The 25,234-nt window shown below is 41.6% G+C and overlaps 3 protein-coding genes across 7 annotated transcripts in view; 1 reads left to right on the forward strand and 2 right to left on the reverse strand.

Moving 5' to 3' along the window:
- Positions 1-5,135, reverse strand: part of si:ch211-114c12.2 (uncharacterized protein LOC336578 homolog) — an 8,064-nt gene extending 2,929 nt beyond the window's left edge. Inside the window, exons 1-4 of one of the 3 annotated variants that reach the window (XM_068600485.1) lie at positions 5,002-5,135; positions 3,612-3,673; positions 2,830-3,519; positions 1,849-2,487 (exon numbers count right to left, since the gene is read on the reverse strand). In XM_068600485.1, the coding sequence (XP_068456586.1) occupies positions 1,849-2,487; positions 2,830-3,519; positions 3,612-3,652 (1,370 nt within the window). In that variant the 5' untranslated portion in view covers positions 3,653-3,673; positions 5,002-5,135. Of the gene's footprint in view, positions 1-1,848; positions 2,488-2,829; positions 3,520-3,611; positions 3,674-3,749; positions 3,916-4,378; positions 4,482-5,001 lie in introns of those variants that run through there. The other 2 variants (XM_068600487.1, XM_068600486.1) reach the window with 2 other exon arrangements.
- Positions 5,136-5,931: 796 nt separating this feature from the next.
- map7d2a (MAP7 domain containing 2a) lies at positions 5,932-18,096 on the reverse strand. Of its 3 annotated transcripts, none has more exons than XM_068601090.1 (17): positions 17,692-18,096; positions 16,073-16,165; positions 15,522-15,596; positions 15,357-15,434; positions 14,612-14,775; positions 14,335-14,431; positions 13,623-13,712; positions 11,815-11,921; positions 11,584-11,699; positions 11,065-11,447; positions 10,818-10,965; positions 10,543-10,717; positions 10,327-10,431; positions 10,149-10,199; positions 9,897-9,936; positions 8,273-8,906; positions 5,932-8,151 (listed from the first exon to the last, which is right to left on the reverse strand). In XM_068601090.1, the coding sequence occupies exons 1-17, from the start codon at positions 17,726-17,728 to the stop codon at positions 7,893-7,895; spliced, it is 2,652 nt and encodes an 883-aa protein (XP_068457191.1). In that variant the 5' UTR covers positions 17,729-18,096; the 3' UTR covers positions 5,932-7,892. The 3 variants fall into 3 exon arrangements, with proteins under 3 accessions (XP_068457191.1, XP_068457190.1, XP_068457192.1); XM_068601089.1 differs by having other exon boundaries at positions 15,513-15,596; XM_068601091.1 differs by lacking the exon at positions 13,623-13,712 and having other exon boundaries at positions 15,513-15,596.
- Positions 18,097-19,308: 1,212 nt separating this feature from the next.
- On the forward strand, positions 19,309-24,748 carry pdha1a (pyruvate dehydrogenase E1 subunit alpha 1a). Its single transcript, XM_068601006.1, has 11 exons — positions 19,309-19,439; positions 20,686-20,754; positions 20,848-21,021; positions 21,265-21,391; positions 21,484-21,575; positions 21,712-21,804; positions 22,239-22,394; positions 22,513-22,584; positions 22,672-22,739; positions 23,163-23,271; positions 23,864-24,748. Exons 1-11 carry the CDS (start codon positions 19,392-19,394, stop codon positions 24,026-24,028), a joined length of 1,173 nt encoding a protein of 390 aa, XP_068457107.1. The 5' UTR covers positions 19,309-19,391; the 3' UTR covers positions 24,029-24,748.
- Positions 24,749-25,234: the final 486 nt, after the last annotated feature.

Raw genomic sequence — 25,234 nt, forward strand, 5'->3', positions numbered from 1 at the left:
GTCCTTTATGTCATTTATTCATCTCACGTTTGGGGACATGAATTAGGGAAAGGCAGGGGTTTAATAAAGACGATCATCTGACTTGGTTCTGTTGTAAAATCAGTCAAGAGCTGGCACTGTCTTCATGTAGTTTCAGGTTACAGTGGGGTTAAGAGCAGAGAATTGACTGAGAACATCTTTTGTCCATCAATGTCTTTGCAGGTTGACATATGAAGGTTCGGAGGAGAAGCCGTCGGTGCTGTGAACTTTGGCAGCATTAGCCTTGTAAAGCTGTGATTGAATATTCTGATTTCAGGATGATGCCATACATCTGAATATTACATCTAGGCCACGTCAGATTAGACATAGAAACTGACCACAGCACATGTCGACCTGCGGGTCCAGACCGAATGCATTCTCATTAAGATCAAGGTGGTATTAAACGGGTCTTTCTTCTGTCCGTGACTTATCAAAAAGGGATTCTTCTTCAACTTGTTCTTGTCTACGTTAAAGCCGTTCTCTTGGTCTTGTCGTTTTTCTTTAAGTGCTTGATGTGATCTTTTGTTCTCAGCCCCTTCAGAGTATATAGATATTTTTTAATATCACGTCGAGGCTCGTTTCACTGTAGGCATTGTTGATATTACGGCAGAGGCGGTTAAATAACTGCTATCGTGTCGCAGGTTTGACTTCTGCGAAAGTTGGCGGGCCCAATCCACATTCCATCAAAATGTTCCAGCTTTGACACGGTTGTCTGAATGTGTCCATGACCTTCTCATGAATTCAGAGAAGCAAAAGACTCCAGTATTTGGGTGCAGTTTGAAGAAATGCAAGTAGCAGTTGGGCTCCTCTTTGTTCTGCTGAACGTTTGACGTATACAAGGATTCAGGTGGTACAGGATTAGGTCTTCAATTCTTTTGTGTAACACAAACATTTGGCATTGGTCAAGAGTCTGGGAAGCATGTGTACAGGTAGATACACATTTGATAAATGTGTGAGGATAAAAAAAAAAAAAACTGAATATGGTGATTAATGTACTGTATTAAACAAAAAAGATCAATTGTTTGCCAACTTATTTTTCTTGGCTTTAGAGTAGGGTCTATTCAAAAAATTGTGTTTAATTTTGGCAACTTGGTGTGCATAAACAATCGTTATGAAGTAATGTATCAACTGTCTTAACTTATCAGCGGGGGGAATAAAAAAAAAAGTCATCCAACTGTGATTGTGGCGAGTTTTGTCCTTCAATAGAAATCATTGGCGTCTGGCTTTTGTTGTCTTCGTTGTCATCAACAACCACATCATCCATCTTGATACTGTATTGATCTTTTTCCATTGTCCCCGATTGGCTGATATGCTGTCAATGGCTTCAGGGGGGCGGGGTCCTCCTTTTTCACACACAGATACTGTTTTACACTAAACGTTGTAACTTCAGCTTCAATGCGTGTTTGTTCTATAACGAGGATGAAGGGGTCTTCACAACATACTGAAGCACGCTTCTTTCAAGCTTAATGCTGACAAACTGAGGAATCCTTCAACCGCCCAGATCAACATTTTTTCCAAATTCTTCATCAAGGACATTCAACATTTTTCAGGTTTTAAACTTGTTGGTTTTATCGATATGGTGCGCAACTTAGCCCTTTCTCTTCAGCCCACTTCATAGGAAGATATTGTGACACACGAGACGGCACGCGGAGAAGGAGGCATTTGAAAACCTTTGCAGTTTTTCATCAACTGAATCAGTGTCGCCCATATAGCTCATCCCGATATCTCCATTCTCCATAGCTGGCACCCCCTTCACATAGAGACATTCTTTCTTGACCTCCTAATCATCATCAAGCCCCTGCGAACTGTGCGAGAAGGAAAATACCGTACCTGTGTGTGTTCACGGGCCGGCGAGACTCCACCTGTTCTTTGCCTGTATCCGAGTCTCTTGAGGACTTGCTGGCATTGCTTTCTTCTCTGGGGGGTGACTGTTGTGGTTTGCCTTTCCTTGGTTCCAGCTTTTTCAGGGGAACTGCATTTGACTGGAAACGTTTCTTCCTGATTGCAAGAACAGAGCTGACATTTTCCTGTGAGGCCGGGTCATCCAGATGGGGCCTGGGTCTCACAGATGTTGGTATTTTAAGCCTCATAAGAGACTCTGCTCTGACTTGTCTGTTCTTAACCAAGTAACTTCTATCCCTAAGAGACAAAGGTTTACCACCAAACGGTCTGGGAATACTGAGCAGCTGAGGCCTTTCTCTCCTGAGCTGTTTTTGATTGCCAGGCTCCAGTGCCGGGTCTGATGAGGACATGCTGATGTCCGATATCCTCCTCTTGCGGGGTCCTGCCACTGGCCTCTCCTGGGGGTTCCTGTGGTAGGAGGATGATGGCGACGGACCCCCTTTCCATGAGGGGGCTCTGAAAGGTGGCAGGTGAGGGACATCCTGTGCCCTCTCTCTACTGTGGGATCTGCTGCCCTGCCTCTCCACTGGACCACGCTGCCGCCTGGAGTCTTGCTCAGATGACCACCTGTACATCCATCAAACAATAGAGAAATCATTACAACGATAGATCCATTGCCATGTTTAGTGGGAGGCGGAACTTTTAACTTTTATCTTAATGCATCCCCTTCATAATGCCATGATTGATCGAAACAGGAAGGGGAAGTACATTTTCAAAGAGCAATTATGATGTAACACTCCTCTCAATGGCAGGTGAAACCAAATTTACATCAGACCCCAATTAATTCCCTCTAATAATTATGAGTTGGGGTAGAGGAGAGGTAATCATTACGACCCCAGCGACTGGGCCAGCTTCAAGCCTCCTCTTTAATAATTTTACCCAGCTGGGGTTGTTGCTTCACTCCTGTACCTCTCTGGACAGGAGCCTCTCCCATGCATCTCTCTGGGGTTCCTCTGTGAACCAGAGGGCCCGTGTTCTCCATTGTGTGGATGAGAGAACGATCCAGTCTCGTTCCAGCGCTTCATGCCATGACCTGAGTGCTCATAAGGCCTTTCTCTGGGACTGTAATTCCCACGAGGGTCTCGACCCCGCTGCTCCTGATGCTGAAAACCTGACTGCCTTTTGGAGCCCCTGAAAGACCCCTGGAAGGTTGGTGCAGAGCCCGGTCTCCTATCAGCTGGGTGGTTGCGAAAATGTCTTGGGGAGGGTGACCTATGACCTGAGGGGTGGCCATGAAAAGGTGGGCCCCTTTGACTCTGGGATCCTTGTGCAGGACTGCGAGAGGATGAGTGATGCTGGGCATGAGGGGAGCGATTCTGCCTGGATGGAGAAGTCCTCCTGTGGCTGTGGTGTGGTTCCATTTTGGGAGGGTATGATTGAAAGGAATCCTGATTCTGGGACCTCCAGTGATTGAAACGTGGCTCCCTTTGCTCTCCCATCAGGGGGGCTCTTTTGACAACTGGGGGTCGTCCTCTACCTCTGGAATCTCTAAAGGGAAAAGGGGCCTTTGCCGGGTAGCCCTGGACATCTCTTCGGCTTTTGGAGTGGGGGTTGTAATTCCCTTCATTCGGTCCAATACTGTGACCATCTCCGTAAGGTCTATAAAGACACAAGTAAAAGGAAAAAAAAGGTTTTACAACACATGACTTTGTATAAAGATTTAGCAACTTTAAATAATCAAACAACATTACCTGGGCTTCAAACGCGGTGGTCCGAAATGTGGTCGAACCATCTTTGGAAGTGAGTGAATAATCTATGAAGAAAAAAGATAAAAATTTATAGTCTTAGTAGAAATAATGTTAGATTCCTAAAAAAATCTTTGAGCCAACCTGATGCCATAGTCTGAAGCCAAGTCAGTTATGAAGTTGTTAGTTCATTTGTATCTTTTAATTTTATTCTCTTTCTAGTTCTTGTTCTCTTTATTTCATTAATATTTTAAACAAGCCAAGTAGCTAGAAAAAGTAACTTAAACATTAGGATTATTAAACATACATATTTTATTAGTACACGTGACTACAAATTTAGGGTATAAAATAAGCATCAACTTCTTTTTACTTACTAGTAGTCATGTCAGAAAGCTATTTTAAAACATAACGCATTTTAACTTAGCATTACAGTTTACATAAATCGTACGTAGTTTACATTTAAAAGTATTAATGTTTTTCAAACTGCATTCAATGTAAATCAAACCATTCCAAAGCAATAGTTCAAAGTCCATTTATCTTCAACAGTTTTTAAGGTTTAAAATTTCTAAAACAACCCACAATAACATGTAAACCATCAGAGATAAAAGTTCACTTTCTGAACAAAGAAACCTAATCAGTACATATAATACTCATTGTAGTTAGTCAACGCAAATATTTAACTATAGTGCACCTGAAATACACAGAAGAGAGAACTAAATAAAAACACAAAAGTTCGACTTGCTCTTAGATACACACATGTGAACCAGACTGACCCACAGTTCAGCCTCGGCGCGGATTATCTGTCGTTATCAGACGGAAAATCTCAGTGGAAAATGAACAACATCGTAAGAATGTCAACAAACAACGACAAAAATCACAGTAGAAATGGTCACCAAAACCCGCTAGACGAGGAGCTTCTAGTTGGTTTCGCTCAACTATGTTTCTCTGGTCGCAGCGAGTTCAGTTTCAGTCGTGGACGGGGGGGTCTGAGGCAGATACTGCTTCCATTTTTGGTACTAACGTGAGCTAACTAGGCTACCTGGTTACTGTGCTTAGAAAATAACACGACGCAGTCGATGTGTTTGTTCAGTATGTGCGAAGTTGGGCATTGATTGTAGACGTGGGTGTAACACAGATGCGACTGGAGCAACGTGACCTCAGTATGTCGGGGCTTGTTTCGATTAAGCGACTAAACAAATAACTCACAGGTCGAGCTAACCGCTAGCTAGCCGCTAGCACGCTCGCCTGTGAATCTCGCTGACGTTAATGTTTTCTACCGAGAGCTCCGAGTCACGTCGCGAGACGTTTAAACGTCTCAACGACACGTTGGCCAACAGCTTTAACCAAACCATACATTCACGGCGTGTAAATTCGATAATTTCGCTCGCGAACTTACCAAAGAAAAAGATCGTCGACTGGTTGAGAGCACCGTGCGACTGCGACACAGTTGAGCTGCTCTTCGTCGCACCTACCTCGCCCTTCATCAACACGGCGTCAACGTGTGTCATTCAAACTGAGGCGCCACCTACTGGCTCGGAGTGGGAACAGCATGGTTCACACGCTTTCACGAAGGTTAAAATGTAGGGTAATACTATTCCGCTTCTGTTTTTTGTTTGAGGCTGTATCTAATTTGATCTACCCCGTTTATATATATAAAAAAAGGTAGACTGATGTTTAGACACTTCTATTTGTAACTTATTAGGATTCAACAACGTCAGTCCTAAGTAGAATTGAAACAACCCTGTAGTGGTCCCCGTTTCCTATTCAACCAGGCACTATTTGGCTGCTTACGTGAGTGTTTGTTTCGTCGCGTTTGATTAAAGACAATGTCCAGTGGTAGAGTCAATCATGTTTATTCGTACAAAATAATTAAAATAATAACCTAATCGGCATAACTTAGTTGCCGGTAATCAAATCGTAACATAAACCATATGCAATGTTCCTTTTCTGTTGCAACATTAACCGATACAACGGTGAAAACAGATGTGCTTCCGCAATGTGCAACAGCTGGCCCCAATACTTCTCCTATTTATATAGGCCAACAGCTGTAGCAGTCGGCATTGCGCCCCCAGTGGTGGGAAGTCCAACATACCCAAAACATGCAAAATGGCTCTTACAAACTCCTTACAACAGTTAAACAAAAGCTTTATGAGTCTGTACTGCAGGCTGTTCTGACAGCTTTGGTTTTGGCTGGTTGTGGTTAGGGAGAACTGAAGACTCTGAAGTCGTTTTTCTTCATCTCACTTCATGTCAGTCTGTGTCCCCCGATGGTATTACAGCATCCCCTTAATAAACACACACATTAACTCACAAACAAAAACACCAATTTTACATTTTATTGTTTCGGATAACATCGTTATGACCATGCTGACCATGCACAAATTCTACAGTAATTACATAATTTAAAGAGTTACTGACTGTGAAAGACTGTTCTAAAATATAAGCAAACTTGAGTACTTTTTATGAGTGGTTGTATATATTCTATATCAATTATTTATACTTGTTTGCTTTTCTTTCAAATCAGTCCCCTTTTAAATTAAAAAAGCATAACTTAGAGATTGTGAAACAGCAGTGTTTGAATATGCAAATATACAACCAAAGTATGCAGCATACATATAATGCAGAAGATTAAAAATCCTCTGTTTTTAGATCATGTATTGTTTGAGTAACACACATATAAATGCCACTTTATAATAACATAATAATGTGTACATACGCTGTTTTAATTGTTGTTGTTTTTTTGCAGCATGGCACAGGAGAAGCATTTCAAACCAAGGTTTAAGTATTAACTAAAGGTCACACTCAACAATTCCAGTAGCTTAAACAGAAAAGATACACAGTCAGTAAACTGTAAAATGGTTTCCACCAAAAAACAGTAACTAATCGGTCCCTCATAAGGCATCTCTACTGTTTTTACATTTAGAAAGGAAAAATGATCAGTCATTTATGAATCTTTCCAGAATTTAAAGGAGCCACACTGGAGAACACAGAACCAGATGATGGAGGCAGAAAAAGCTTTCAGAGTATTTTAGCTACGGGACACACTTACAAGTTGATTGTTAGACAAACATTGCTGCCACAGTGCGCTTCAGTCGTATACATTAACAGACAGATATCTATTGATTGCAATCTATGTACTTACTGTATATGTAAAAGATTAATGCATCCATTAGCCCCGTGCCTCGGAAACCCTTTACTTAGCAAGGCACACCGACAGACAACGTTTCAAATGACAGGAAGCTGCTCAGCTGGCTCTACTTTCATCACTGGGAATCCATGGATTCACTGAAGTTAAATAAGCTTATATGAATGCAATTAGTGTGGATTTATAATAGAGTCTAAGTGTTCACTCTAGTCTGCAGAAAACATGTAGTATAGGTATGTGCCATCATTTGTGTTGATGCCTGATTTTCTCAATGCTTGAATATTTCAGTCGGCAGCTTTGGAATCATCCTCCTTACTCATGTGCAATTTGAAAAGTCCCAGTTAAAGATTTAATAAAGGATTAATCCTCTCATAATCTCACAGTCAGACCTTAGGTGAGGAAGAGTAGAGGAGTCCTGCTGGAGTCTAGTTAGATAAATCATTTAAATTTGAGCCAAATCAATCATTGACACATGCACAAATAACATAACTGTGGAGATTATTATAAAAAATTAGACTAACCGGAAAATGAAATAGTCATGCACTTCCCAGCAACACTGCATTATATTTAAAGACTTAAGGGGGCATGTAGAAGGGCAGCGGTACAAACACTGTCGTCACTGCTCTGAGCTTTGTTACTCCTGAACTGGAACCAGTGAGGAATCTGTGCAGACAACATTAGAGACTCTTACCAAACATTAGCTCGAGCTTTTCTAACATGTCGAGAATATTCAAAACCCTGTCTTTTGTTTGTCATTATTTCACAAATCCAGACACACCTTCTCACCCTGACCCTCATGTGCTCATCCAGCAAACGCATTCGTGTCAAATAAACAAAATCATTGATACATATACTTTCAATTTGTCAGCTGCTATGTGATTAGAATATATAGTATTTGTTTTCTTTATAATGCAAGTCATTGTTTACAGTTTATTTTAAGTCAATCTCTATGGCTCTATTCCCGTAAATGTATAAGACACGGGCGGGGAGGGGGGGGGGGAGACACACTCAAAATGTGATGTCCTGTGAGCGTAATTGTGTGACAGAGAGAAAAAAGATGGAAAAGGGAGAAAGCAGGCAAGAGAGAGAGAGAGAGAGAGAGACAGAGAGAGAGAGAGAGAGAGAGAGAGATTTTTAACGGACTACTGGATGCTAAGTTTATTTGAGGATGGAGACGACGTCCCAATGAGCTTTGAGTCCGCCATGGGACTAACAACACCCTCAATGAGGTTCTTGTTGCAGTCGCCAAAGTTGCCTTCAGAGGACATTTTGGGGTAGGCGCCGCTGCCTGTCAGGTCGATCAGGTCTTCGAGAGCTCGGGTGTTGCTCACGCTGCTGTGCTGGACTTCGTTGACTGGCGAGAACTCTGGGATTGAAATCAGTTCCTCCTTTGAAGCCGGGCTGGGGTGTCATAATAAAGAAAGCAATTACATCTAACATTTGTGTCCTTGAAGACCATGTGCGTAATGTGCTGAGTACCTCTATGATAATATTTATAGAACAGAGTTTCCTGATGACTCACCTGACCTCCATGGACTGCACCTCATCACAAGACCCCATTCTCTTCACATGGAGGGAATCCAGCTTGATGATTGGGGGTGATAGCTGTCCCAGCGACAGAGCCGCCACAGAGGGTCTGATGAGCGGAAGGTTGGACTCTCCTTTAGCAGCTGACGACATATGCAGGCTTTGCTGTTTGCTTACCTCAGCAGTTACATGGCTTCTCTTCAAGGCACTTGCTTCCCCCTTCACTGCTCCATTCATCATACCACCCTCGACTTTAGCATCTGCTGTCGGCTTTTTATTTGTTTGCTCTGCGGCTTTAACGAATGCTCTGAGGGGCCTGTTCACATTCATCTCCACCTCTCTTTCCTGCTGCTTGAGAACACAGGCGTTGGCCTCTCTGTTAAGTTGACCGCCGAGCTCTATGCTGGTGTGTTTGGTGTCCGCTCTCTTCTCAGGAACACTGTGGGTTGGTGTCACTTGATGAGTGCGGTTTTTAACTTGCAAACTCCTCGGATTATCCATCTGTGCTGCTGCTTCTCTCTTCACCAGGGCACTTTCCTTCATGTTGACCTGCTCTTTCACCTGAAACTCAACCTTTTTGATCATTTGCTCATTCACCTGAGCATTAGTTTGAACAGTCTTTACATCACCTGCGGAGAATGAAAAACATCACAGTGGGCTTCACTTTATTTGAACTGTCCATTTAAGATCAACTGGATTGAATTTGAGACGAGCCAAGTCTATTCCAGCGGTAATAAAGGAATTGTATTCCTTGTTAGTCCCACAAGCTGAAATGTATCCTCTGCATTATAACCGATCCTTTATAATTAAGGTTTAAGGGGCAGTGGGCTGCCCTTAGTGAAACACCCGGAGAGCAACTTGGGCTTCAGTGTATTGCTTAAGGACACTTCAACATGCAAACTACGGGTAGACCAGGGATCAAACCGACTACCTTGTGGTTTCAGGACGACCACTCTCCCCAATATTCTCGATACTTTCGATCATAATAACAGTATTACTGGTCAATGTAATGCTAAATATTGAATTTGGCTGATTTGTCAAACCTAAATGAGTTGAGCTTTAACACTGGACTCTTCAAATAAAGCGTGAGGCTCACATTTCACAGAGCAGTCCCTGAATGAATCTTCCAAGGACGTTTTCAAGAGCAGATAATTATACAGTCAGCTCCCAGGACACTGCTCTGCTGTAAAAGGTGCCCTATCAGCACTGAGAGGAAAGTCCTTGGCTGCTGCTCCATATTACACACAATGTTGTACAACCTCCAACAAATTATTTTTCATGAATGACCCAAATAATAAAGTTGCTTGATAGATGTAGACAACGATCATAGCTGTTCATTCTCCTGCCAATGCATTAGAATAATTGCATAACAAGAAAATAACAAGAATGCTGGAAAAAATATTGGCGTAAATCCTCTGCTGAGAGTTTATACATACCAACTTATAAAAATGGAGATAATTACTTTGCATGCTCTCAATAAGCCAATTAATAAATCACATCATAACCTATACATGCCCTGTTTGCATTTTTACAGCTGCAAGGCATACAGAGATGGGAAGAGAAAGCAGGGGCAGCAAGCAAACGTAAATATTGGCCGGGCGACTGATTACCATACTAACCTGGTGGTGAGACAGGCTTTGTCTCCACCTGCTCCTCCTTCTGATTCAATGCAGAACAGAGACAATCAAGTCAATGTTTGTGGTAATCAGGACACAAAACCAAAGTATCACGAAGAAAATAATTTAATAAAGATGATAACAACAGAAAGTCAGAGTTTGAACGAATTAAAGTTGGAAAAAAATTGCTCGGTCAGCGTGTGCTTAAAGGCAGCGGGACTACTGTACGAGAACAGGAGGCATCTCTTACAGTACCTTCAAGTCAGCTTCAGCCTTCCTAGTTCTCTTCATGATCTCCTCAATTCTCTGCAAAACAAAATATATTAACATTCAATCACTGCGGGAACTTTCAAGAACTCAGAGTTTAAAATAGTTCACGTGCAACATGCAGCCAGCATGCAGTGATGAGTGCTTTGACCCTTTTTTAAATTACCTTTTTTCTCAATTGCCTCTCCTCCTCTTCTTGTTGTGCCTGCAGTTCTCTGTCTTGCCGCTGACGATCTGCGTCCTCCTGAGCTTGAACTAGGGCCTTTTCTTTCTGTTAAAACAGAGCACAATGTACACAAAATGTCAAAGAAACTACCCAAAACTCTTAATCCAATGCATACAGCAACAGGGCAAAAAGCAACGGCCTCAAATGATCTCTCACCTCTTTGTCCATCTGGCTCTGCAGCTCCTTCTCCTGCTGCTCCTTCTTTCGTTTGTCTTCTTCTTGTTTCAGCCTGTTAACATCTTCCTCGTGTTTCCCCTTCTCCTTCAGTTGTTGAGTCTTTGCCTCCTGCTGTTGCCGCTCCTGTGCGAGTTGCTTCTTCAGCTGCGCGTCCCTGCATCGGAACAGTACATATGCGTATTAAAAACATTCAACGATTCCAATCCCACAGACAAATCAGTGGAGTGTGCTCATAATTTCTTCAATGAACTCACCGATCCTCTTCCTCTTGCTCCCGCCTTTTCTCTTCCAGTTCTTTCTGAGCTCGAGCCTGACGCCTACGCTCTGCCAGCAACCTGGTGGCCTCCTCTGCGTTTGTCGTGCCAGCTGCCACTTTCCCCGTGGACGCACATGGTGCTGTTTCTGTCGAAAACAAGGAGAGAAAGATCATCCAAGTGTACTACTAAATGTTAATGCAGTGTAAGGTTACAAATACTTTGCAGCCATTTGAATGAAGTCCACCTTTTTTCTTGTCTCCTTCCTGAGCGTTGGTTAGCATCTTTTTCTCTGAAAAGTCCACATTGGGAGACATGTGCTCTTTTCTGTCAGGGGACTGGTTTCTTTCAGATGTGTCACCTCTGAGATGCTTATCCAAGGTCTCTGCTTGAGATGGTCTGGATTTTGTGATTTGAGTTTTGACCACATTCTTTACATCTTGTGAAGATGGATTTGTGCTGTTGATGTCGTTATTCTTTTTCACTGCTTTGGATTGTTCACTGTGTCTCTCCAGCACCTTGTCGTCTGGCTTCCTATCATCCGGCGACAGGGTTGAACGTTGTCTTGAAGGAGAGTAATGGTACTGATGTGCATTGCTCGGAGAATGGGAACGCGTTGCAGATGCCAGCCTGCACACAGATAGATGTTTGAAGTTTGAAGTGCTTCATGACAGGAGAGATATGTTAACATAATGCTGTGTGAACAAGATAACGCTCCCTGCTGAAAGCAACGTTTGCCCACTTTTTACCAAACAAATAATCTTACTTTGAGGTAGCAGGGGAGGCCAAGTGCCTGGTGACACTAGCAGGGGACTCTGCTCTTCTCAAAGGGGATCCACAACCTGGAGATGCAGTTCTCCTCTCTCTGCGCAGCCGCTCTTTCTGTAAGTGTAAGTGGATTTAATTCAAAAGATCTCGCAGCTTGTATCCATTAGTGTTTGATTCCTACAGACGTTATAGATGCACGTTAAGGTAGAGCACATGTTTGATGTCTGACCTTTGGGGTATTGGGAGTGGACTGAGAGCCTCCCTGAAGTCCAGCTCTGTTGTGATCTGAAGGGTTCAGGGAGCCGCGGAAAGGTGACCTGTGAGGGCTGCAGGGCGCTACATGACGACAAACACCATTATTATCAAATCTCACAGTGACAGAGGTTAAACAGTAGCCTGGGGAGGGCTTGACTGGACAGTGTGTGCTGCACCCAGCTGAAGCTTTAAGACTCATGTTTTACAGCCCAAGTCAGTTGGCAGGTCTGTTGAATTTTAAGCCAGAAGGTATACATGTAGAAGGGATACAGGCATCCATGTTTCACTGAGTGAGGCGATTTATCTTCTTTGGTTGAAGTTGTGCTAATCAGCTTTTGAGGTATTAATAAACCTGAAGGTTGTTTAGGTCAACACAGTCAGCATATCTGTCCTATTGGACCAACATGGAGGGACAGTTATGATCTGATTCTGCCAAAAAGAGGCCATTGATTTCCCAGCATTGGACGAGACCTGACTGTGGGTATGCTATTAAACACATCTCTATCTTTCAACTGCCAATATGTTTCAATGATGCAGCCAACAGTCAGGCATAATGGGGTGTAAATATGCCACTGCTGTGTTTTAGGAATTAATCCTGAGTCGATGAGACTATGCCGTCTGATGCAAGCACACACATAATAATCCCAAACCCATTTCCCAAAACAATGACAGCACACACACAGAGAGACCTTTTTCCAACTCACAATCACAAAAGCAAAGACCCTACACACACAAAACACATCGTACAACGGGAGCAGTCTTTTTGCCATCTCTTGTAACTTCTCATCTATCTGTCGCCATCTGTAAAGAGTAATCTCCAAAGACTGCAGACCTCTCAGTGAGATGGCTATATCTGTGTCTATTTTATTTCTCTTCTAGGTCATGTGCAATTAATCCCCCAAACCGTCTGCTCCAGGGTCAGCACCACTCAGCTTCTTTCATTTTTAAAGACTTGTTACCAAAACTAAACTAAAATAAGTACTTCTAACTGATATACAAGCTGAAAATAATACCTCTCGTGTTTAAGATCATCGAGATGTTCACGTCATTCTGATCCTTTCGCCTGTTTGTAATTACTGAGAAGTTACTAATCTGGAGAAACTAATCTGCAGTTTGACTTCTAGGGACATTTGAAAGAGAGTCATATGTACTGAACATATGTTCTTACTTAAGCATCCATGTAAAAACACTAAAGGCTGAAAGGGACAAACTAGGAAAACATGAAAAGATTCAGCCGATGCCATTGCATATTTGTATTGTCCTTTTTTTTCTTGCATGGTGGTCCGTTTGCAGACATAATGCAAAGTTGTCCTCTCAAGAGAGGAAGGATGAAAGTCCCTCCAGAACATTAAGAAGATGGAAATGTTTCCGCTTGTTTTTGCCTGAAAACAAGGTGACATTATAATAAGAACAGTTTGTATATGTACAAGTTAATGCTCCTGCACCAATAGCACATGTTAATTTGCATCACTGAAGCCTGTCTCCACAGTGTTGCTATTCCATTTTGCCACAACGACTCAAAACAAAGTCAGCAGAGCACAAACACAGCAAACATACCAGAACCTAAGTAAGATAGAGAGCACTTTGCAGAAGCACATTGTACCTTGCTTGCACAAAGGCTCCACAACAGAGCAGCATAACATGCATGCATCACAGGGAGGACATGTTTGCCTTTGGTCTAAGTTTCAGCTCGCCAACAGGCAGACAAACACAAACATGGTAACTGTTGGTTGAACAAGAGGGGTGATATATTTGGGAGGGCAATGGGGGGCTTAACTTTACCAGATTCGCTGACAGCAGGAAGGGGGGAGGCAATGCCATGGGAAAAGGCGGAGGCAGCAGAGAAAGGGAGTGGGGCATTCTCACTGTCACCTATAGGCAGCGGGCGGAGCAGAGCAGAGCAGACAGAGCGTTATGAACAGTTGATCTGGGCAATTCCTCATCCGGCTCGAGACCTGGAGTGGAGTTAACATACCAGCAGGGATGTTTTTAAGTTATTCTTTTTTTGTTTGTTTGTCGGATTTAAAGCTACGGCGTGTAGGCTTTAAAAATCTCTGACTGTAGTGACTCCTCAGTGGTTATCATGAATGTCACTGTGGCAGACAGTCATGCTCACTGTAATTTCAATCATCCACCAAGTTTAAAAAGTGTGATTCAGAGGTACATGGACACCAGTGCAGATATGTAACGCCATCCTGACTCTGTGGGAAACCAGGAACACATTTCTGCTCATGCTTACTTCAGCAGCCAGGCTATCAGCAAAGATCCGGCCATGAGAAAAGGTTCTCCTTTACACATACAAACCTACAGCATACATTTTACACACACCTACTGTTCCATGGTGTCTCACGGAAATACAGCAAAATGCAATTCTTCTGGAAAAAAACTTTACTCCCATATCCTGCCGCTTCACACTTTCAGATCATTCACGTATTGCATTCATGCCTCTTGTGTCTACAACCACATCAGTTTGCAGCTGTAAGCTCTTTCGTACCTGCTCCCGCGGGGCAGCCTCTGCTCCAGCGTTTGGTTCTCTGCTCCAGCTGAAGGCTTCGCTCCAGAGAGCGTTTCATCAGGGCCTCCAGGCGCTCCTGAACGCAACACAGCAGAACCCATCTTAATTTGAGCAGTCACCTCATCGTGGCTTTGTTTTTCTTGTTGTCATTTTTAAGTCACATGACAGATCTTTCCATGTATCCATCACAGACACAGTCACACATGAGAAATTAGATGGATTCATTATGATTTTTCTTGTTGTTAAATCAGCTGACCCTGTCCTCCTCGAGCTGCTGCCTCCTCTTCTCCTCCACTGCGACTCTGCGAAGCTCCTCTTTCTGCCTCTGCTCGTCCAGCCGCCTCCAGCGTTCCTCCACTGTGCGTTCGTACTGCAGCCGGGCTCTGCGCTCCTTCTCCCTGATCAGCTGCTCCCTGGCCACTGAAAGAGACAGGTTGCAGGGGAAAGAAATCGAAGTTGATGGTCCAGTGTTGTTGCCGGTGGCTTTTTACTATTCGCCTGGTCGTGTAGAGTTCAGAATGTATTCCACAGAACAAATACAAGTGTAAGACGGTTTACTATTTAGCACATTTGTATCTCTCTCTTCAAAAATACTTTTCAGTGTATTTGTCATGTAACAACTATAATCAGACCTTCGATGTGTTGTAGAGGGTTTGTATCTGTCAATAACCACCCCAGACGATCAAATAGATAGAAACCCTTGTCATCATGAGGCAACTGCTGGGGCTGCATGATTACATGACCTACTTTTCTGGACTTTTCTATGTTACTGTCTCATTGTCTCAAGTGACATACCTCATCATGTCAAAAAGCCAGTGAACTCAACTTCTATTGGCTCGCAAAGCCCTTCTACAACCAATTAAACTGTGGAGAGAAAAAACTTTGCAGAAAAACTGCACTGAGAAAATAATCCCAACAGGAACAGAAACTTAAAGGCATTTCAGAGCTTTACGGTTCAAACTCTTTACTCTTTATTTGCACAAGAAAAGGACATAACCTACCCAGGCTTCTCTCCCTCTCCTCGCGTCTCTCTTTGGCTAATCGCATCCTGTCGTCCGTCTTCATATACCCCTCCACAACTGAAAGACAAATAATGATGTCAGCGAACAAAAAAAGAAAACATTCAAAGGAGAGAAAGAAAATAAATAGAGACTTACTTTGTTTACCTGCATGGTTGTTATTGATGTGAGAAGGCGACGCATGCCCATTGATTTGTGGCTTCTTCTCGGTGTTAGATGGAGCTGCGATCACCATGACGAAGGAAGAGAGAGCACAGTCAGCTTGGCCTAGAGAGGAATGACATCAGCGCTACAGTGCTGACCTGCAGTGCTGCTTTGATACCAGCAGAGGGAAACATTGTGTCAGCTTTGTGTGGGGCTGCTCCGTCAGTGTTAAATGCATTGTGTTGCAAAAGCCAAGAAGCTCCATGCCAAGGGCAAACTGCAGCAATATGCAGGACAGGGGAAGAAGCTGTGCTGGATGTGATAGTCACTCCACACATGCTGAATGCCCCTTCTACTTATTGCTGCTGCTCTGCAGCTGACAACAGAGCAGCCTGGATCGTTGTATAGACCTACTGAGTCGACATAATGTGTTCTATGATGTTTCTAATTGTGCAATAATCCAAACAATTGTGTAGTCAGTGATTTTCCTACAGATGAAACCAGTTGGAAGGAAAGAGCGCACCGTGGGACAAAAGCGAGAGAGGATTACTCACGAGTTCTTCCAGTTCGGGCTGGAGAGTTGTGACCGTTGGTCGGAGATCTTTTGTCAGGAAGTAGAGTGATTGACGGTGGTGCCATCCTTTCACCTAATGCATAAAACAAATAGAAGAACACAAAGAGCATTGATTGAAACAGCAAGCTGCTATTCTCACATCAATATATCACAATGGTTGTAAATGGTTTAATATTATTATGGATATTGGGAGTTGATGACAGTCTCCAAATAATTACATCAAAATCTTGCATGTACCTCTAAATTGCCACCTTAACTACAGAAATAATCATTTTAAAATGCACTAAATCAATCTGTGACTGCCGTAATCAGTCGCCTCCCTTGATCCAGTGAATTTCTTTCTTTTCAGTGAGGGCTTATAGTGTGTGTACTGAAACCGAACAGACAACATGAGGCCCCCTTAAAGGACCAATGTGACTCCCTGAAGATGACCTGCTCCCTATGCAGATATAAAGGATCATAAGCAAAAACATGATTCTTAGTTTCAGGTGAAAAAGCACAGTAATATTATGATTTTTCCCAGCTAATAATTACCTCTAAATCCTATACTGGCCTTTCAAATGTGGTTTAGTTGATGTCATTTGACCTAAACTTGAATGCAGCACTGACTTTACTTATATTTTATTGATTGTTACAGTATAAGAGTTGACCAATGTATAGCTTTTATGGTTGTGAGGAGGATATCCTTCATACTTATGTCTTTATCTTAGATATGTTATTCTTTAACATGAACTATTATTAAAAATTATTAGTGTGACAATACAAGCTGCAGAAACAAAATATTCTGCACAAGACACTTACAGGCATGAAAGTAAAATGATTCTTTTCCCAAAGAATTCCAACATAAAATGCTTCCAGTAGTCATCTTGCATCTTTTCTTGTACTTCCTCAATAACGCAGCTAATGTGGCGGAGGAAAGTATTTTCTCCTGTCTGAGATAGTATAGAATTACTCATAATTATGCCAAATGTGATTATCCCTCTGCAGGGAGATTTCCCTTCTTTGTGGGCGTAGAGGGTAAACACGTTTTTGAGAGAGTGGCCCATCCTTCAACCCACAAAGTCATCACAAAATGGTTTATTAATGCTCAAACTAAATACACAGTTTAATCCATCTGTCATAGGCAACAAACCAGCCGTCTCTCCTCCCATTTGAACCCTTTTATCCGATCGAGTTGCGTCATCATAAAAAAAAAAACGGCTATATTGCCGGATTTTGCTTTAAAGTTACTTAAATCTGTAACGCTAATATCCCCTTGTAAGAAAATGTACAACTACGTGAGAAGACAGAATCACACAAAAGATGCCCCCCAGTTCTGGTTTGCACTTTCACTCGTGAAAAAACGTCAGGTATGGTGTTTTATGTTTATTTTAAAGGAAATGAAAACGTGCACATTTTAAAGCTAATTGCATTGAAAACAACTGCACAGGGAGACCTTAGCAAATAATAGTCATCATGACCGCACAGCCCGCATCATGCACAAAAGCAGTGGATTTGTCAATTGCGTCATTCATGAGTCTGCTTTAAATCGCGGAGCAAACAACAACAACAGATCCCGATAGCGTGATGATGCTAAACCTAACGTTATATCAAGCTTACCTGTTATTTCACTGGACGATGTGGCTGTTTTCGCCATAGCGTCTATCACAGGAACAATACACTCCAATGAATGGACGCGCGGTCAACCGAAACAGTCCGCAGTGAAGCCAATGCAGCGCAGGTATCCGTTTCCCTCCGCGGCGGCAGCGAGACGTGCAGCCACAGTGGGCAGAAACAATCACACACCATTCAGAGATAGCCTGAAGGTCAATGGGAAGGCTGGAGATGACGGACCAGGACACGAGAGTCTTCTGTGTGAATGGAGGAGAGGGATGCAGAGGATGGAGCTGGAGAGGATGACGCGCACACAATCGAGTTTGCCTGCCCTGATACACGAGCTGTCGCTTCACTTGTGGATGGGGGAGACTTCCTCTGTGCACGCAGCTCAAACCAAATTTAGCTGGCTTTATTGCAACAGCAGGCAGGGGGAGAACGCGCAGAATCAGTACGTACACGCCTATAGGTCCAGTTTTCACTCTGTATTATTGCAACAATTAACTGTTTCCTAACTTGATTTTATCACATACGAAGTTAACCATTGACTACCTTAGAAATAGATTAAAGTCTTGATTAGTCACCCTCACTTACCTCATACATTGAAAATACATATTTTAAAAAACTATTATTATTAATGCCGTCATTGTTATTATTAGTAATACAGCAGTTGCATTTTCTCTTTGTATTTTTTAAAAAGATCCATCTGGTGGAGCCATGATTAAAAAAAAGCTGCATTGATCGAACACATATTGACAGCTGGGTTAGTGTTGCATACACAGGTCTGTACCACACCAAGCACCATTCTGCTATTGTTGCTCTGTGAATAATCCACTGAGATAAAGGCACTTGTATTCGCCTTTAAAAAAAAACTGTTTTGATAATATCTGACCATGATGACAGCCTTTGCGAAGGCCAGTTGGTTTGGGACCCTGCAGGGCAGAAATGAGCTGCGGGCCCAAAAATCCTACCCATTATTCCAACGCTCTGCACTGAGTGAATGTAATATTGTCTTTAAGTGCCCTTCAACTAAAGTGCACCGCAGACAGCACGTGTTTGCATTATTTTGTCTGTACTCCGAAAAACAACTTGCAGGGTTCCTATTGGTCCATTTAGGGAGGGAAATGAGATAGCACTTAAGGACGGGAGAAATTGGTGTCACAGTTTCTTTTGGCAAAAATGTGTGTAGTATAGCTAGAGAAGTAAAAAGTACAGAATGGCAGAGAGAGTTAAACGAGGAAAAGGACAGGCAGTATTTTTTCCATTCAATCAACAGTCATAGTTTAGTCAAGTTCGATAGGGACATTATTATCAAGTCAAGGGCACTGTTGATGAAACACCATGGGAAATGTGATAAATGAGGAGTGATAGACACCGTTCTGTATGCGATACTTCACTGCAGCTGTATTTCCAGTTGGAGGAAATGTCCACGTTGGGACTTACTTATTTAAGACTTTGCTAGGGAAATATAGACTAAATTGCTTTACAAATATACATAATCTCTGTTTTCTTCAGACTGTGCTCCCTGTATCCAAAGATGTATGGCATTGGGAGATGTAGTAAATATTCCGTCCAGAGCGAGGAAGCAGTGCGCTGTAGGCGCTTAGTCTGCCTTAAAACCCACGAAGAAGAAAAAGAGCCGGAAGGACGTAGCTTGACAGAAGGACGTAGCCGTGTAGGGATTGTATTGAGCGAGCTCAGGAAAGATGCTGACCAATATCTCTCACGTGCTGAGGGCTTGTGCTCAGAGAAATGTGAGTATATACAATTTAAACAACTGACGGTGTTAGCCAAGCACTGCCCGACGGTCTCCCTCTTAGACCTCCAGCGCTTACGCCAAACAACACTGTCCTCGCTGTTCTGACCTTGTAAGGCCGGGCGATAGCTTGTTTGGCTAACTCGGCTAAAGTCTGCACATACATATACAAACTCTTCGTGATCGCATCAGTGTTTTTAGGGTTGTAAAGGTCGTGTCACGTATTATTTCCATGATGCACATTTCACGTAACGTTAGTTAACCTCCGTTGGCCTCAATGTAAAGTCAGGAGCTGTGTTTTCACGGTTTTATGCAGTTTTATGTGAACTGACAGCAAATGGCTTGCTTTAAAAAAAAATAATTGGTACCTTGTTTTTTATTGTCATTTATACCTTGGATACCCTTTTTAAATGTCTTTCCAAAAAATAAGTAATACGTTTAACGTCTGTACATTTTAATATATTAATATATATATATATATATATATATATATATATATATATATATATATATATATACATACATACATACATACATACATACATACATACATACATACATACACACCGCCTAACTTACCAGTTCAAAGAGTTCAAAGTACTTTTATGAAACATTTCCCTTAATTTTCAAAAGATTAGCAGGAAAACTTTGATGATTTCCTGTCCTTACAAAATGTAACAAGTTAACTTGAGTTAAATATATTATGACAGTGAAGTGATGTATACCGACTGGAAAGAGTTGACTGGCATCTGTCTGTCGAGCTCTGCTATTGTCTAATATACTATGTTGTCTAAGAAGTTAAAATTTAAATATGTTATATCATATGGGCCTTTGCTTGTGTTTTATGTGTAGCAGTGTCCGTTTATGCTCTGCTGGTACCCAAAGGTTATCTGCTGGTAGCAGATTTTAGATCAGGGTATCAAACCTTAGTACTCTTCTGGTACCAACCCACATGTGTTATGTGCTGACTCTGAAGTACTGAATGCTGTCATTTGTCTGGTCAGGCTCATAATTTGACATAATTTGCTTGTGTTCTGTACATTATTATTATGTATTAATAAAAAGTATATTAACTGTATTTTGCGAAATGGGGACTTTTTTGTTGTATTGGAAAATCATGTTCATATATTCTAAAGTAAGAAATCAATTTATTTGTTTATGTTCATTCTGAAACACGCTTTAGTATTCGAAATGTTAAAACTTTTTGTTTAAACAATTAAAAAACCTTCTTTTTCCCACGACAGGGAGCTGCAGCGGTCGTGTCAGCACGGACATATGCTGACTTCACAACTGAGGCTACCTTTGAAATAAAGGTAAGCCGTAAACACAAAGTTGTTGTTTTTTCTGCTAAACTGATCAATACACTTGGCCGGTTGTGCATTTTATGGGTATTTTCTTCCCTCTAGAAATGTGACATCCACAAACTGGATGAGGCTCCAGCCACTCAGGTGGTTATGACTCGGGATGAAGGTCTAAAGTACTATCGCATCATGCAGACCATCAGGCGTATGGAGCTGAAAGCAGATCAGCTTTATAAGCAGAAGATCATCAGAGGATTCTGCCACTTGTATGATGGCCAGGTTGGAGTGCATTATATTTGTTCCTAAACTAGATACAGTGAAAATATAGAGTTAATAGTCATTATTTGTTTGCTTCTCTGAAAAGAATAAAAAGGGGCATTGTTTTGAAATGCAACCGGATATCCTATATTATTTTTAAACTGACGTTTAGTATTCTGTAAAATGTTTTCTAAATATCAATATAATAAATTGTTTTAATCCATCCCAATTTTCTCAGTGTTTTTGTTTTGTTTTTGCTTGTAGGAAGCCTGTGCAGTTGGTATTGAAGCAGGAATTAATTTGACAGACCACCTGATCACTGCGTACCGTGCCCACGGCTACACTTACACCAGAGGAGGGACTGTGAAGGAGATCATGGCTGAGCTCACTGGTCAGTCTGCAATGCTGAGGCATTAACATTCATAGACGATTTTGAGCTCCTATCACTGTTGATTTTGAGACATTTTTGATTTGAATTTACAGGCAGAAGAGGTGGAATTGCAAAGGGCAAAGGAGGCTCTATGCACATGTACTCGAAAAACTTCTACGGAGGAAATGGAATTGTTGGAGCTCAGGTATGTTACAGAGATGGATTTAAGCTTACATATGCACAGGACACTGGTGCTCAGAAAACAAATTCTATGTTGACACAGGCCCTTATACATTAAAATGTATGTCATGTAACCTCAGACATCTCTGGATTCTCCTCAGGTTCCCCTGGGTGCTGGTGTGGCTCTGGCTTGCAAGTATCAGGGAAAGAATGAGCTGTCTGTCAGTCTCTATGGTGACGGCGCTGCCAACCAGGTATGGCACAAAGAGTTTTCTTCTTGCTATATTTAATTACTAGACGGCCTCAATAGCAGCTTCGTTCAACAGAAGAAGACCGTCTTTCTTCAATAGTGAATGTTTCATATTACTACTGTACTTCCACTCTGTGCTCGAATGTGCTCATCACGTTCAGGGTTCAAGAGGACCATGAAAACATTGGATTAGCAAGGTTATTAATAAATACATTACATTGAAATTAAGTTCACACATTTTTTTGTTTTATCTTTCTTTTTAAAACAAAGTTTGTCATAAGGAGTGAAAAAGTGCAACTCCGAAATATAACATTTCCTAAGAAACAGACTTGTATAAGATCTACTTTAGTGTATACTTCTAATGTAAGATCAATGACATCAACAAAACAAATCATATATTTGTGCTGTGTTAAAATACATACTTTTTGTATTTCACAGGGTCAGATTTTTGAAACCTACAATATGGCAGCGCTATGGAAGCTGCCCGCCATCTTCGTCTGTGAGAACAACCGGTATGGCATGGGCACACCAGTGGAGCGATCTGCAGCCAGCACAGACTACTACAAGAGAGGAGACTACATTCCTGGTCTTCGGGTACTGTTTTTTGCTGTCAATATGATAAGTTGATTAGAAATGACTAAAATGTATTTCCTGAAAGGTGCATTACATTATATGATTCAATGAAATTTGGGGGAATTGTTTTCGTGTGTAGGTGGATGGGATGGATGTTCTGTGTGTTCGGGAAGCAACCAAGTTTGCAGCTGATCACTGCCGAGCTGGGAAGGTGAGTTAAAAACATTATTATTTGTATGATTAAGCTGTAAACTAGATTGTCAGTTGGTCAGATATTTTTGTCCTACCTTTTTATTAGGGTCCCATTCTCATGGAGCTTCAGACCTACCGCTATCATGGACACAGTATGAGTGATCCTGGTGTCAGGTAAATGATCACCTTTGTAATTTTTGTAATATAGGTATTTTCTGTAACTAATTACTATATGTATAATATCTTTACAGCACTTTTTTCTATTAATTAATAATTGTATTTATCAATCCATTCATTATCCAAACCGCATATCCTGTTTAGAGTCGCGAGGCGCTCAAGCCGATCCTAGCTGTCATTTTATTTAATTTCACTTATGTATTGATAATAATCTGACCTCCGAATCTTTATTCACTGTGCTGCTGATCCTTGCACTTGCCACTGCCGTAGTCTTCCTGTACCCTTCATCCCGCTGTAGTGGACTCGCAATACCCAGATTGTCAAATAATAATGTTGTAGCACTTGCATTTGGTGTCAGTTCGAAAAAGAACTATATTAGTGCATCCCCACAACATCCCTGCACCAATCTCTCCCTCTCAGCTACCGCACGCGTGAGGAGATCCAGGAGGTCCGCGGTAAGAGTGACCCCATCTCTTTGCTGAAGGACCGCATGCTTAGCAACAACATGGCCAGCGTGGAGGAGCTCAAGGTAACAAATATCTTTCTGTTAAATATTTAAAAGACAATGCTGACGCAGCAAGTTGTCCACTAAAGAGTTGACATATGTGTATCATCCTCAGTGAGTTAAAAAAATACATGTTTTCTTTAGATTGTGTGACGTATAATCCAAAAGCATTACGATGCGTCTTCAACAATGTTTTGGTTGGAATAATTCCAAAAATGTATTAAAAGGACAAGTAGGAAGGGAGAGAAGTGTATTTTATTATGAGTCGGTCTGTATATGACCGCCGTTACGCCCCCCAGCAGCAAAATATATTTAAGCTACCTAAAATAATTATCAGTTAAACGGTACTCTATGTTAAGAATATTGTCACTATTTAACCTTGCTGTAATACAGGAAACTGAAGCCATCATAAAGTCATTTACTTCTGCTTATTAAAACTGGTGGCGTGTGCCGGCTGCCATATTCAAAGCTAAATCAAATACTAAAAATATCTATAATTTAGTATTTTTTTTGTTTCCTAAATGAACAGTAACCTGCTTAAACACATCTCCTTTCACATAGACACTAAAGGTCAGACCACAAATGACGAGGATCTTCTGTCTAAATGTGTCTGCAGGAGATCGATGTGTCGGTGAGGAAGGAAATTGAAGATGCTGCTCAGTTTGCTACCACGGATCCTGAACCCCCACTGGAAGAATTGTGCAACCATATCTTTAAAAACGATCCACCCATGGATGTGCGCAGTACGAACCCGTGGATCAAGCTGAAGTCTGTTAGCTAGAGTTTCATCACCCACTCTTTTCATCACGTCATTCACCCAGCAACATATTAAACCTCCTTCCCCTCACATATACACACACGTCATACAATGTCCCATAAACTAGTGCCTCAGACCCAGAGCTAGAACCATCAACAAGTACATTTATTTCAATGCTGTACAGTTTAACAGTTGGATAAAACAAAGACACTACACTGGATAATCTTCAAAAGGTTTCAGTGTACAAAACAACCTGAAGTTAGTTTCTTTGTCACAGTGTTCCATAGTCTTATAACAATATGTCCCCTATTTATTTATAGTTTTAGTACAAAAATTAAGATATTTGCCAACTCACCACATTGTATAGCTTTTGTTTTATGTTTAGTAATTACAATCCCCATCCCTGATGTTGGTGGATTATTTAAAGTCTTCACCCATGTTTGAAGTACAGGCACCAAAAGATAGTAATTAATACCTGAGAATACTTATTTTTCATTGAAGAAAGCTCAATAGATGACTTATTTTAAGGAATATTGATGTCTCTTAACAATAAGCACCAAGTCAGAAAGTTAATATATTTAGTAGATTCTGAATGTGCTTGTTTGATGGTTTTCTCTGGTCATGTTTGAGGTGTAGTGAAGCAAATGCCCATCCATCACTGTTCATCTCATGGAGAGACCTGTACAATTGGCTTTGTACTCTTTATACTGAAGTGTACATGATAAATCATTCACTTTGAGTTAACTAGTTCTTGTCTTTATTGTATTCAATCACTTATTACAAAGACCCCCATACTTGACAGCAGGTTAAAGGCCATTGTTACTATCACCTCTATATGTCTCCATATATTTTTCTTTCCAATTACTGTATGCAAGAGAGGGTAGTGAATACAGAGGTAAAGGTTTTAAATATTTTAATTTGTCTTGCCAAACCAAACGTGCCTGGCAGATCTCGTGTAGTTTAGATGTGTCTTCTCGTGTTCGTCACACTCAAAGCCGAGCAGCTGACGCCATGCATCTGAAAGTTATATAGTGTTCACGTTGTGTTGATGACACAAACCGCTCATTTTCATACACTCTGGGAAGATGAGATTCATTTTCTGATGTACATGTGTGTAAATAGTCCCACTCACGTTACCACAGGCTGAGACATCTATTGCCTGCAAAAATGATGAACGTAAACATGACGGCTTTTAGTCCGACTGCGTTCATGGGAGTAGTTTCACTGTTC

The sequence above is a fragment of the Clinocottus analis genome, unplaced genomic scaffold, assembly GCF_023055335.1.
Source record: "Clinocottus analis isolate CAN_PGR_092001 unplaced genomic scaffold, fCliAna1.0.p SCAF_5, whole genome shotgun sequence".
Lineage (NCBI taxonomy): Eukaryota > Metazoa > Chordata > Actinopteri > Perciformes > Cottidae > Clinocottus > Clinocottus analis.

Coding starts and splice junctions, on each gene's coding strand:
- map7d2a (XM_068601089.1), bottom strand. CDS start 17,728: ATGGCGAAAACAGCCACATCGTCCAGTGAAATAACAG. Junction 16,166..17,691: donor ATCGTCCAGTGAAATAACAG/GTAAGCTTGATA, acceptor TTTATGCATTAG/GTGAAAGGATGGCACCACCG. Junction 10,200..10,326: donor AGAGGCAATTGAGAAAAAAG/GTAATTTAAAAA, acceptor TTTGTTTTGCAG/AGAATTGAGGAGATCATGAA.
- pdha1a (XM_068601006.1), top strand. CDS start 19,392: ATGCTGACCAATATCTCTCACGTGCTGAGGGCTTGTGCTCAGAGAAAT. Junction 19,440..20,685: donor GGGCTTGTGCTCAGAGAAAT/GTGAGTATATAC, acceptor TTCCCACGACAG/GGAGCTGCAGCGGTCGTGTC. Junction 22,395..22,512: donor ACTACATTCCTGGTCTTCGG/GTACTGTTTTTT, acceptor TTTCGTGTGTAG/GTGGATGGGATGGATGTTCT.